This window comes from Mauremys mutica, chromosome 9, assembly GCF_020497125.1.
Source record: "Mauremys mutica isolate MM-2020 ecotype Southern chromosome 9, ASM2049712v1, whole genome shotgun sequence".
Taxonomy (NCBI): Eukaryota; Metazoa; Chordata; order Testudines; family Geoemydidae; genus Mauremys; species Mauremys mutica.
This window is the reverse complement of record NC_059080.1, coordinates 73,360,900-73,373,323: the sequence shown is the minus strand read 5'-3', so window position 1 is coordinate 73,373,323 and position 12,424 is coordinate 73,360,900. Positions and strand designations below refer to the sequence as shown.

Here is a 12,424-nt window from a genome sequence, read left to right as displayed (position 1 = left end):
AAGTGATCCTAGGTTTTTACACTGGATCCTTATTTTCTGTAGGTACAGTAGCAGATCAGCCTATTGCCGTTCCACTGCAGTGATGTCAATGGTTGGTTACATACTGGGCTTGGGAGACCGCCATGGTGAAAATATTCTTTTTGATTCTTTGACTGGTGAATGTGTGCATGTGGACTTCAACTGTTTGTTCAATAAGGTAGGAAATGTCTTTCTGATCTTGCTGATTTTTTAAACACTTATAAGTTCAAAATCCACAAATCTCTCCTGCTTTTTCAGTATTTCTTTTATTTTGAGACTCAGAATATCTATCATGATATTCATATATCATTGTGTTTCCAATTCAGATGCTTTAGAGTATATAAACCTATATATCCAGTGGAAAAAAAATCTTACACAAAGGCATTATTGTCCTATATGTCATGATAATTAAAGCAGTCTTCAGGCAGCATCACATGAGCTTTCTTTGGATGCACTAAAATGTCAGCACACGTGAGAGTACTTGCTCGATGTTTACAAAACATTCTTTCTGTCTGTCACTGCTGTTGTGAATAATGTAGTTTGTACATCAGTCACTCAAAAGAGAATTTGCCATGGAAGAAAGTGGCATTTTCTTTTTAACAGTGGCCAGAATGGGTTTTGGTGTTTATATTGGACAATCTAGTTGGTGTTCAGCTTAATTCAGAAATATGTAATATGGGTCCTGGTCAACTAGTTGCCCTGTTAAATCATCAGTGTCAACCATTTGGCCTTGTTGGTCCTATTCAACCTTGTTTTTAAAACAAAATGTTTTGACTACCTATAAATTATGAGAATAATGAGGATTTTAAAACTATCATCAGAACTTGCCTGAGGTGGTGGAACAAAGATAACACATCTTGAAAGCTGGTGTATGATTTAAAACAGAAAACATTGAAGAATTTTTGAGTAGTTCTCATCAATCTTTCACCAAACTCCTAGTGTTTGTCACCTTTATTATTCTATATCCCATATCTATCTTCAATCCTTTGCTCATGCCACATTTTCCTAAATGGTGAGATGGACTTGTGATATGGCCAAATGTCTGCTAGCTAGGATGAGACCTCCAGAAGCAATGCTGACATAATCCAATTCAAATCTATGCCAGAATCACCTGAATTTGGTTTACTCTAATGGCAATAGTTAGGCAGGATAAGTTAGTTGTTTGGCCTGCAATGGTCTGACATACAATTTGGAAAAGAAACTTGAAATAATAAATCAGCAAAACTGTTCTGAAGTTAACTTTAGATTTAATTAACTTTTTATTAATTTGCAGGGGGAAACTTTTGAAGTTCCAGAAATTGTACCTTTTCGCCTCACTCATAATATGGTCAATGGAATGGGTCCAATGGGAACAGAAGGTCTCTTCCGAAGAGCTTGTGAAGTCACAATGAGGCTAATGCGTGATCAGAGAGAACCTCTAATGAGGTAAATAGCAATCCATATTTAAGAGGTTTTTATAATAAAAATTATCTAGTTTATGATATAAACTTGAAATGTTAACTGCTGGTCCCTGAGCCAGTTCTTTTGGGGAGAGAAAAAACTCCTCTTCCAATAGCACAGATTGAGTCTGACATGCACTTTATGTATAAAACAGTATAGCTAGTCAACATATTTTGTTAACTGTAGAGTTACTTTCTAACTAGTAATAAGAAAAAGTACCAAGGTTTACAATGGATAGACTTTTTACCATCTTATACTAAACTTTTGTTTGTTCTCAAAATATAACTTTGTTTAGTTTTTATTTACCTCAAATTGTCTCTGCTTTAACGCTCTTCTGCTTAGTTCTTTTGAGCTAGATCCTCAGCTGCATTGCTCTTCTCAGGTACTGGGGGAATCCTTGGCTGCCTGTTTGAGAAAGCTGTAAGTCACTGTGACCAGGGTCCCAATGGGGGCCAGCTGTGATCATTCAATTAGGGTGAACTGCAAAGAATGGGGCAGACAATCCCCATAAAGCTGGTGGATATTCCACTACTTAGATTTACCAAGCCAGCATGAAACAGCTTCTTTATTATCTTACTGGTTACTCAGAAGTCCAAACAGCACAGTTCCCTTAAAGTGATCCACCTCAGGCCTCCACCCAGGTACCCACATCAGATATGATGAAAAATTCTGTAAATCTTATTTCGTCATATAAAGGAAAAGGTTCTGCCAATCCCAAAGGATCTGACACATTATCTCTCAGGTTAATGAATGTTTCATCTCTTACCCAAATACATGCTACAGTCAATTCTTATTAACTAAACTAAAATTTATTTTAAAACAACATAAAGAGAATACGGTTAGAAGATCAATATATACATATAGACATGAATTCAATTCACTGAGGTTCAGATTCATAGCATAGATGATGAACTTTGTAGTTGCAAAGAGTTCTTTCAGAAATAGTTCCAGGGCCGCCCAGAGGATTCTGGGGGCCCGGGGTCTTGGGCGGCGGAGGGCCCCGCTTCGGCAGTAAGTCGGGGGTGGGGGAGGTCCTTCCGTTCCGGGACCCGCTGCCAAAGTGCCCCAAAGACTCAGAGCAGGGACCCCCCGCCGCTGAATTACCGCCGAAGCGGGACCCGCCCCCGAAGTGCAGCCCCCACTGCGGGTCTTCGGGGCACTTCGGCGGCGGGTCCCGGAATGGAAGGACCCCCCGCTGCTGAATTACCGCCGAAGATCCGGCTGCACTCCAGCGGCGGGTCCCGCTTCGGTGGTAATTTGGCGGCGGGGCGTCCTTCTGTCCCGGAGAGGAAGGACCCCCCACCAGTGAAGACTAGGAGCGAAGAAGCTCTGGGGGCCCGGGCCCCGTGAGAGTTTTCTGGGGGCCCGGGCCCCGCGAGAGTTTTCTGGGGGCCCGGGCCCCGCGAGAGTTTTCCGGGGGCCCCGGAGCGAGTGAAGGACCCTGCTCCAGGGGCCCCGAAAAACTCTCGTGGGGGCCCCTGCTGGGCCTGGGGCAAATTGCCCCACTTGCCCCCACCTCTGGGCGGCCCTGAATAGTTCATAGGTTATAGTCCAATGTGCAAATATCATGTTCAGGGCATACCAGCATAATGGGGACCTCAGTCTTGTGATTCAAACTTCCTCTGATGAAACCTAAGCAGATCTGAGATGACAGAATCAGGACCCAAGGATTTTTGTACAATTTCATGTCTTTTGAGGAGCTGGGAGTTCTAAAGGTAATTAGCATGACTTTGAAGGAGGTCCATCACTGGTACTTAGGTATAGAATGAACATAAGGATGTTTTCTTGTTCCTCCACCAGTCACAGATTATTTGTTATACATTTCAAAGAGAGATGAATAGAGATATCCCAGGTTTACAATTCATTTAAATGATAGGATGTTCTTTTGACCTATAAATTATCAGAATACAGCATAGACAGGGACTGTTGATTACACTGTTGATCCTACTCATGCTTATGTAAATACACAAAAACACAAACAACATCTCCCCACATGCCTTTTGAGGGTTATTTATTTTGCAGGATGTTTAACCCTTTCTAGCCATGCGTCACAGTCACCTAGTTCAGTGCAAAGAGGCTTGCAAAAGGTGTGACCCATTATCTGCTGCTACTCTGGAGTGTAAAGCTGAAACTTCCTTAGTAGCCTTCCTTCCCTGAGAGTGAGTCCAACATTTTTAAATTTATAAAATTTTGGCTTGAGTGTATAGTCTTGCTCCAGTGACACACATCCTGATGTTGCTTCAACCCATATTTCAGTGTTGGCTGTGCAGGATTAGTTATACATTCCAAGTCCAAAATAAGGATAAAATACCTTCAAAAGAGATACCATGAAGCCCATCTTGCACCATTACCCAATGGAACAGCAAAAACAAAGTTACCTCGTACCAGGTGACTTTTTAAGGCACAAACAAACTGTACTTAAAACCTTGGATAATTTTCAATGGTTGCATAAGTCAGAGTGGAGATGATTCTTAGTGCAGGTTTCACTGTATTGTTTTATATATTAAACTGTATGCACCTCTATCACAAGTGGCATAAAAATGTGGCTGAATGCTGACTCCCTCATTTTTTCAAACTGAAGTCCAGGCGTAGGGGATAAATGGAGGCCATTGATTTGTTGACAGGTTTTCTTCAGTTCTGTTTAACAAATGTTAATTTTGTTTGTGGTGGTATTGTTGCATGTTAAAAGAATCATTTAACTTTCTCTAGAAAACATTATGTAAAAGAGTTTCATGTATTTTTTAAAGCTATCAACAGATAGTAGTAATCTTATTGAAAGAATTTTTGGGGAGTTATGAAGGGTAGCATTTCTCATTAAAATGGCAATTTTTATATTTAATATTCACTTGGAGCCAAACGGTGGAGTTCTTCATTATACAAAATGTCCATTAAATAAATGTTAGTTTTGTTTGGGTAAGGGCACCAGAATTTGATCCACTGTGAGTTGAATCAGTGATGCTCAGTAGTGATGACAGGCATAGAAAAAAAACAGGAGTACTTGTGGCACCTTAAAGACTAACAAATTTATTTTAGCATGAGCTTTCGTGAGCCAAAGCTCACTTCTTCGGATGCATAGAATGGAACACACAGACAGGAGATATTTATACATACAGAGAACATGAAAAGGTGGAAGTATGCATACCAACAGGCAGAGTCTAATCAATTGAGATGAGCTATCGTTAGCAGGAGGAAAAAAAACTTTTTGAAGTGATAATTAAGATGGCCCATAGAAGGTGTGAGGAGAACTTAACATAGGGAAATAGATTCAATTGGTGTAATGACCCAACCATTCCCAGTCTTTGTTTAAACCACAGTTAATGTATCTAGTTTGCATATTAATTCAAGTTCAGCAGTCTCTCTTTGGAGTCTGTTTTTGAAGTTTTTTTCTTGCAAAATTGCCACCTTCAAGTCTGTCACTGAGTGGTTAGAAAGGTTGAAGTGTTCTCCCACTGGTTTTTGAATGTTATGATTCCTGATGTCAGATTTGTGTCCATTTATTCTTTTGCGTAGAGACTGTCCGGTTTGGCCAATGTACATGGCAGAGGGGCATTGCTGGCACATGATGGCATATATCACGTTGGTAGATGTGCAGGTGTACGAGCCCCTGATGGTGTGTCTGATGTGATTAGGTCCTGTGATGGTGTCATAGAGCATCTTTATTCCTTTGTGATTGTATCCCATTTCTGAGCATTTGGCCTGCCAATATTTAGATCATGATGGATTAATTGTAGTACAGACTAGGTGTCTGTAGAGGACTCGTGCTTAAATGGGATGTTCTATAATCTGCTTTTACTTCCTGGAGTTGCCACACACTTGCTACATATTTCACTAGACTGTTCATAGCAAAATTGCTTACGCTGACTAGTTTTGCATTAACTTGCGAACACGTTTAAGATCTTTACTCAGAGAAACATGGAAGATAGCTCATGTTCTGAGGGCTGTCAGTTACATTACTCTTCCACTAACCTATCCAGACGAGTAAATAAGCCATTATGTTTACTACCTTTTGAAAGGTATGCTGCTCTGTTATTTTAATTGCAAAAGCTGCTGTTAGAGGATACACAATCAGATTCAAAAGAATAGTTGTGTTGTTTATGACTGCAGTCATGGACAAAGCTAACCTTTATGAAATTACCAGTAGTGATACTGTGGAGAGAACTGTAAAGGAAATAGACTCTTTAAAATAAAATGAGGGGCTTCATTAATGTTTTTCCTTCCTTTAGGAAATAAAGAATTATAGACTATTAATTATGAATATTAAGCAGTAATGTTTTATTTTAGCAAACTGAAAAAGTGTCTTATTTTGTTTGTATGTTTTTAGTGTCTTGAAGACTTTTATCCACGATCCCCTTGTAGAGTGGAGTAAACCAGTGAAAGGTAATACAAAAGCACAGGTGAATGAAACTGGTGAAGTTGTCAACGAAAAGGTCAGTTGCAAGAAGTCTGATCTACTCTAGAACTAATATTTCATTATTTTATATTTCACAGTATCATCAATTGTTTTGTTCTAATTTATGCAAAGCTTTACTTTCCTGGGTTTTTTTTTCTTCCAAACCTATTCCAGCTGTTTTTTATTAAATATCTCTTTGCTGTTTTTTAATCCTTAAAATATGAGACTGATACTTCAATAAAAACTTTCATGAGACCTACTGTACCTTTTAAGCATCATTCTCTAAAGCTGTGTCTATACTGATAAAATTAGGACCCATAAGTGCAGCTCCATCTGCCATGGAAGCTGTAGTGTAGAGAGGGCTCATGCATTTTTACCAACATGTTCTCCAAAGTTACTAGATGACATGGTGATGATGCCACTTGAGCCCTGTCTGTGCTATGGATTCCGCTGTATCTACCATCAGTGTATCTTAACCCACTAGAGCACAGTCCCCTCCAGAATCTGGAATGGAACCCAGTCTCTTGCTCAGAGTCTGGAATGGAGTCTCTCGCTCTTTTAACAACCTAGCAAGTTACACACATAAAACTACATTAAAAGAACATTATTGGGGAGTGCCAGCTCTGCAATAGTTATGGTTGAGCAGCATTTTCTGTGTAAAGGTCTACTCTTCTAAGTACTGTAAAATTCACATGCTTACATGGATTGTCTTGAAATTTTTTGCACCATATGGGGATGCTGGCTAGAGTTCATGATCTAAATTTGGATAATGTAAGCAAGAGATTCCAAGATATGGTCCTCCCCACCCACCCCCAAAAAACCCCAACAAAACCCCACCATTTTACAAAATCGGGCGTGTGTATGTATGTGGGTGCACACACACTGTACATGTAGGGCTCAAACTACAGCTCTAATTGTTCCTCAACTGATCTCAGTCACTAGACATTTATCTCACCTAATGCATGGCATACACTGCCCTTTGAGGAAGCAATATTCAAAATCTTATTAAAGGAAGATGTTAGCTCTCTAGAAAGGTATGTGCCAAAAGAGATTGAAATGTCCATAAGTGGTAAGACTATGGGAAGGTTACCAGACATCTTATTGTCACAGTAGCTGGGTGGCTCAAAGGGATAATTTGTGGTAATTGAGCCTGAGCTACACCTAGGCAGTGTGAGTTTAAACTGCTGCCCTTTTCAGAAATCTGTGACTTATCTGTAGGCATGTTGCTACTATCAGCTTCTGTTAAACTGACTTTATAGTTTTAGGAAATATGCCCTGCTAATTTGTACAGATAATTTAGAAGGGTCTCTAACTAATTTCTGAAATTACATATTTTCTACACAAAATTATTGATAAGAGATTACGAAAAGAAGTAAAGATCTATGACAGTCAGTTTGGATTTGTGGCAGGCAAGTCAACAGTGGATACTATGTTGAATTAAGATTGTTCGTGGAAAAATATAGGGAGAAAAAAGGAAAACCCTGCGCATAGATTCATTGATGTTGGGAAGGCTTAGGCCACATTCCGAGATAAGTCATCTGTATAAGAATGAAACAGATAGTTTTCATGTATCAGACTCATCCAGGACATATACATGGATGCTGTTGCTACAGTTTGAAGGCCATATGGAGAAATTGACCAGTTTCCAGTAAGAGTCAGAGTTCATCAAGGCATGGCACTAAGCCCCTTTGTGTTCATGTTGGTGCTTGAATCACTTATAGAAAACATCCAGAGACTGACACCCTGGTGCATGCTTTTTGTAGATAATGTAGTGCTTGTGCAGGAGAACAAAAAGGAAGTGGAAGAAGATGGAGGTGTGTACTTGAAAAAAATAGTATGAAAATCAGCAGAAATAAAACAGTGTGTATGGTGTGTAGATTCAATGATATCTTGCAGGAAGACAACAGGACTGTGAGTTTGTCGGGGTCAGTCACCATCAATGGTACAGAAGCTCAAATACCTAGGTTCAGTAGTTCAGCAACAACATTTATAAGCAGAACAGGAAAGGCATGGGCTAAAAGGAGAGAAGAGAGCGGAAAAAAATAATATCTACAAGACAGTAATTAGACCTGGCTCTGAATGCTGGGCACTGAGGACAGGAGCAGATTTCAAATACAGTGGAAATGAAAATATTAAGATGGATGCTTGGAGTTGTAAGGATGGACCATATTTAAAATAAACGAATTATGGGAAGTGTGAAGATAGTACCAATTATAGAAAAGATGAGGGAATCCAGGCTAAAATGGTTTGGCTGTGACAAGATGATCAGAAGACTATATAGGAAGCAGGATGTTAAACGTAGATGTGGAGAGTAAGAGAAGGGTTGAAATACCCAAAACTAGATAAATGGATGTCATACAAAAGGATTTGACTAGCTGCAAAATATCCAAGGAACTGCTTCAAGTCAGATTAGAATGGAGGAGGATTTGAAGAGTTGAACCCATATAGATGGGAGTAAGGCTAGAAGATGACACATGCTCTGTGCAGATATGTGAAAACTGTTGCTGGGCATGAAGCTACTTTTTCACCTCGGGGACTATTATAGCAGAGCACCAGGACTGTCCAGCCACCTCCAGTCTCCCTTCCCACCTACTGGCTCCCAGTACCTCACCCCCTTTTTCCTCCACCAGACCCAGTCTGCTCCTAGTCCTTAATTTATTTCCTGGTTTTCAGAAATTTAAGTTTAGCCATTCGCCATATTCTTGAAAGGCATGAGGATTCACTGAACAGTCTTAATTCTGCGCTACTGAAGCCTGTGGGCATTTAATTATTACAGTTGCATAATCAAGCACTCAAAAGTTGGAAAATGCCAGCATTTGCCTGTGCAATCTTACTAAGCCCTCTTATGCATATGCAGTATGATAGTTTTTAATTATCTGATCACATAATATTTTTCCACAGGTCCCCACCTCATTCTGTGTACTGAATGAATGATGCTCACTTAATGAACAGCTATTCAATATTTTGTTTTCTTGTTCAGTATTTGACACCCCAGACCTTATTTACTGCACACTATTCAAAGCTTGCTCTGATAACAGAATTAATTTCCTCATGAGTTTTTCCATGATACTCTTCACTATAGTATCTGAGGGCTTCACAAATATAAATGAATTTATTTTCACAACATCCCTGTGGAGATTAAGGAATATTATTACCCCCATTTTCCAGATGGGGAGCTGAGGCATAGAGAAATTAAGGTCAAAGGTATCCACTAATTTTGGTTCTTCTGTTCTATTATAATAGGCTTTTGTACCATGCTCATCACCGTAGTATCTGGTACCTTCCAGTAGTGCATTAAGTAAGATGTCTACATATCTGTCTCCCATCCTCTCCTGAGGGAGAAGCATGAGCAATGAATGTCTTCGTTTGCTAAGGGTTTTTTTGCCCTGCTCTCTCTCCTGCAAATGTGTAAGACCTAGGACTGATTTTTCAGAGTTCTTGGCATTATATAGCACTTTATATGTTTGGAACATAGGTCCCATTGATTTCATTTGCAGTGTGAGTGCAGTGCAGTTATGAGTGGTGTGCACTTCTGCAAATCAGACCCCCAGGGTCTCAAGTCAGGCACCCTGAAAATGAGAAACACACAGTTCATGATCACTTGTGAAAAATCTGGTTTAAGTGACTTGGATAGCATCACACAGAAAGTCTGTGGCACAGACAGGGATAGTAGAATTCTGTCCTCCAGAGCGGTGTTCAACTGCCTTAAGCTGAGACCAGCCTTTCTCCTCCTGCAATCACTTGCCTCATTCACTACACACCACCTAACTTCTGCAACAATTGAGGCAGGAGCCCTACAGACAACAGCCTCTTTCACTTCAGAACCCTGATTCATCCTCAGAACAGGTCTGTCATACACTTAATGAGATCCTGTGGGAGAAAAAGGGTATGTGAGCAGCATCAAGCATGTCATTAAAGTCTGTTTCATAATGAGGCTGAGTTAGTATAAGGGGACTGAAGTAAGTTTGTACAGCCAACTTTAATTCTGGCATTTCCTAACTCTTAAGAGCTTGACCTTAGTCTTACTGTTCTTCTAATGTAGTTTTTTTATGTGTTATACAATATACAACATAAATGAATGACAGGTTTCAGAGTAGCAGCCGTGTTAGTCTGTATCCGCAAAAAGAACAGGAGTACTTCTGGCACCTTAGAGACTAACAAATTTATTTCAGCATGAGCTTTCGTGAGCTACAGCTCACTTCTTCGGATGTTAGTATAAATGAATGAGTGATCTTATTAAGGAATATATAGCTTCTTTCCCTGTAAGTCTATGTGTATGGCATAATAGTTGTGTGTTTTGCCTGGTTGAAAATTAGTCAAAATACTTTATTTGGCTCAAGTCTGGTTCATACTTGCAGACTTATTTTTTGACATCAGCGGAAAACTCTTCCAATCTGGCCCACATTAGATCAGTCCAAAAAAAACCAAACAATACACTATTTTCAGGTAAAAAATTGCTTTTCGGAACATAGTATGTCTGAACGTTTTCTGGAACATACTTTTTTGACTACAGTTGAGTCTTGGCCTCTGTGTTACTGAGCCATATACATATTGTGATGATGAAAGAATTTATATAGAATAAACCACATTTCATTGCAACCTGCTTCAAAAGGTGGTGCAATAGCTTATTCAATCTTTGATAAGGTCTAGTTGTAAAAGTAATGCTAAGGCTATAGCTTGCCCAACAAGCAATCAGTCCTTGAGAATGATTTACTTTGTTCATTTTCTTCAAACTATTTTCAGAAAAAAGTTCATAGATATTTGTATATTAAATCTGTTTGTGGGATCTGGAATACATGTTGTAATCAGCCAAAATTTTATTTGGAAGAACAGGAACTGTTTCTGTTAAAGATGTGACAAATGTATGGACATATGAATTTTAAGTTTTCTTTTTCCTTGTTTGTAGGCCAAGACTCATGTCCTTGACATAGAACAGCGGCTACAGGGTGTGATTAAGACTAGGAACCGGGTAAAAGGATTGCCCTTGTCTATTGAAGGGCATGTTCATTACCTTATTCAAGAAGCAAACAATGAGAACCTGCTCTGCCAGATGTACATGGGCTGGGCTCCATATATGTGAAATACTGTCTTCACAACTTATGCTGCTTTAATTTTTTTTTTTTTACAAAACGTTGAATTCTTTCTTAGTCACTGTAATATTTTCTACAATTACTACTTTTGTTGATTTCTGATTTTGTGCATATCTACATTGCAACTTAATATGCAGTCTATGTAATATATACTATATAGTTGTAGTACATATGCTGTGTGTGTGTGTGTGTGTATATATATATATATATATATATATATATATATATATATGCATTCATTGCATTATATGAGTTTGAAGATACATACATTTATACATAGATATTTGTATTTATGGAGACTCTGTTTTATGTATACAGAATACAATAAATGAACTACTAAACAGAATATACAGTCATCTCAACAATGCAGGTGTGTGGTTTCCTATATACTTTACGTTCATCTACAATATTTATGAATGTGTATTTATACTCCCAAATCTAAGCAGGGTCAAATTAGCTTTATTAAATGTTTTTATATAAGGGAGGGAGATAAACTTATTCTATTTCTAATTAATTTCTTTTGTAGGCGACAAGTTGATATTTAAAAAGAGAATGTATATAAAATGAATTTTGTATCAACATGGTTGAAATGGGATTTTTAGCTGTAACTGTATTCATGTACCTATTTCAGAGGGGTTTTCGAAAACTAGAAACTTTTTTGCAAGATATTCATTCTTACCTAGGTTTCTCTGAAATTTTGCTGTTGCTCATGGGAAGCCCCCAGGCATTTTAAACTATTGTATCAACTAGTAGCACCTGTTTGACCTCTAAACCACCCAGTAGAGCATAATATGGCATGTCACCAAGAGGCAGGTTTATAACACACAAACTCCTCCAATTGAAGACAATAGCATTTCCTGATTTAGCCTTCTGAAGTGACTGAAATCATTCATGCACTTAATTTCCTTTTTACTTGTACTTTCTTGTTTTTACACCCCTCACCTATGCTAGAAAACATCATTTTGTGCACTCAAACCCACCTTACTTTGAGAAAGTCCTCAGCCCCTACAGAAACACTTTTTATAGCCTTCCACTAAGAACCCAAATAGAATGCAATTTGTTATACTAGGACCATTATTACCTCTGAGCACCATTTGAAAATAACACTCCATCTCTACTGTTCCCATTTCCCACCCCCACCAAAAAAACCCCACCTGGAATTAAAAGATGCATACATAATCTGAATTAAAGTAATCAAATGGCCTGTATTCTAATTCCCTGCTCTTTGCATATGTATTATCTAACTTAAATTAAGCTCTTTGGGGCAGAGATCTAGTATTTGTCTATGAAGTGTCATGAACATGTATGGTGCAGTAAGAGTAATACATTATAATGGAGAGAATCATTCCTTGGATCTGTGCACAGAATAGCCCCTCCACGCATGCCTGGATCTCCATCCTTCTGTAAGTAAAGGGATTGAGGGGCTTTTGTGTTACTGTCCCTTCACACCATAAGGATCTTTTTGTTGGTGGGGAGGAGCAAACTC

General features: G+C 38.8%; 1 protein-coding gene and 1 long non-coding RNA gene across 2 annotated transcripts in view; one reads left to right on the top strand and one right to left on the bottom strand.

The window, feature by feature from the left end:
• Positions 1-11,411, top strand: part of ATR (ATR serine/threonine kinase) — a 78,320-nt gene extending 66,909 nt beyond the window's left edge. Inside the window, exons 44-47 of the mRNA XM_045029389.1 lie at positions 43-196; positions 1,292-1,443; positions 5,780-5,885; positions 10,755-11,411. Coding sequence (XP_044885324.1) covers positions 43-196; positions 1,292-1,443; positions 5,780-5,885; positions 10,755-10,928 — 586 coding nt within the window. The 3' untranslated portion in view covers positions 10,929-11,411. The remainder of the gene's footprint in view (positions 1-42; positions 197-1,291; positions 1,444-5,779; positions 5,886-10,754) is intronic.
• Positions 1-12,424, bottom strand: part of LOC123377025 — a 32,835-nt gene that overhangs the window by 16,848 nt on the left and 3,563 nt on the right. Inside the window, exon 2 of the long non-coding RNA XR_006582043.1 lies at positions 1,765-1,863. This is a non-coding gene — a long non-coding RNA (uncharacterized LOC123377025). The remainder of the gene's footprint in view (positions 1-1,764; positions 1,864-12,424) is intronic.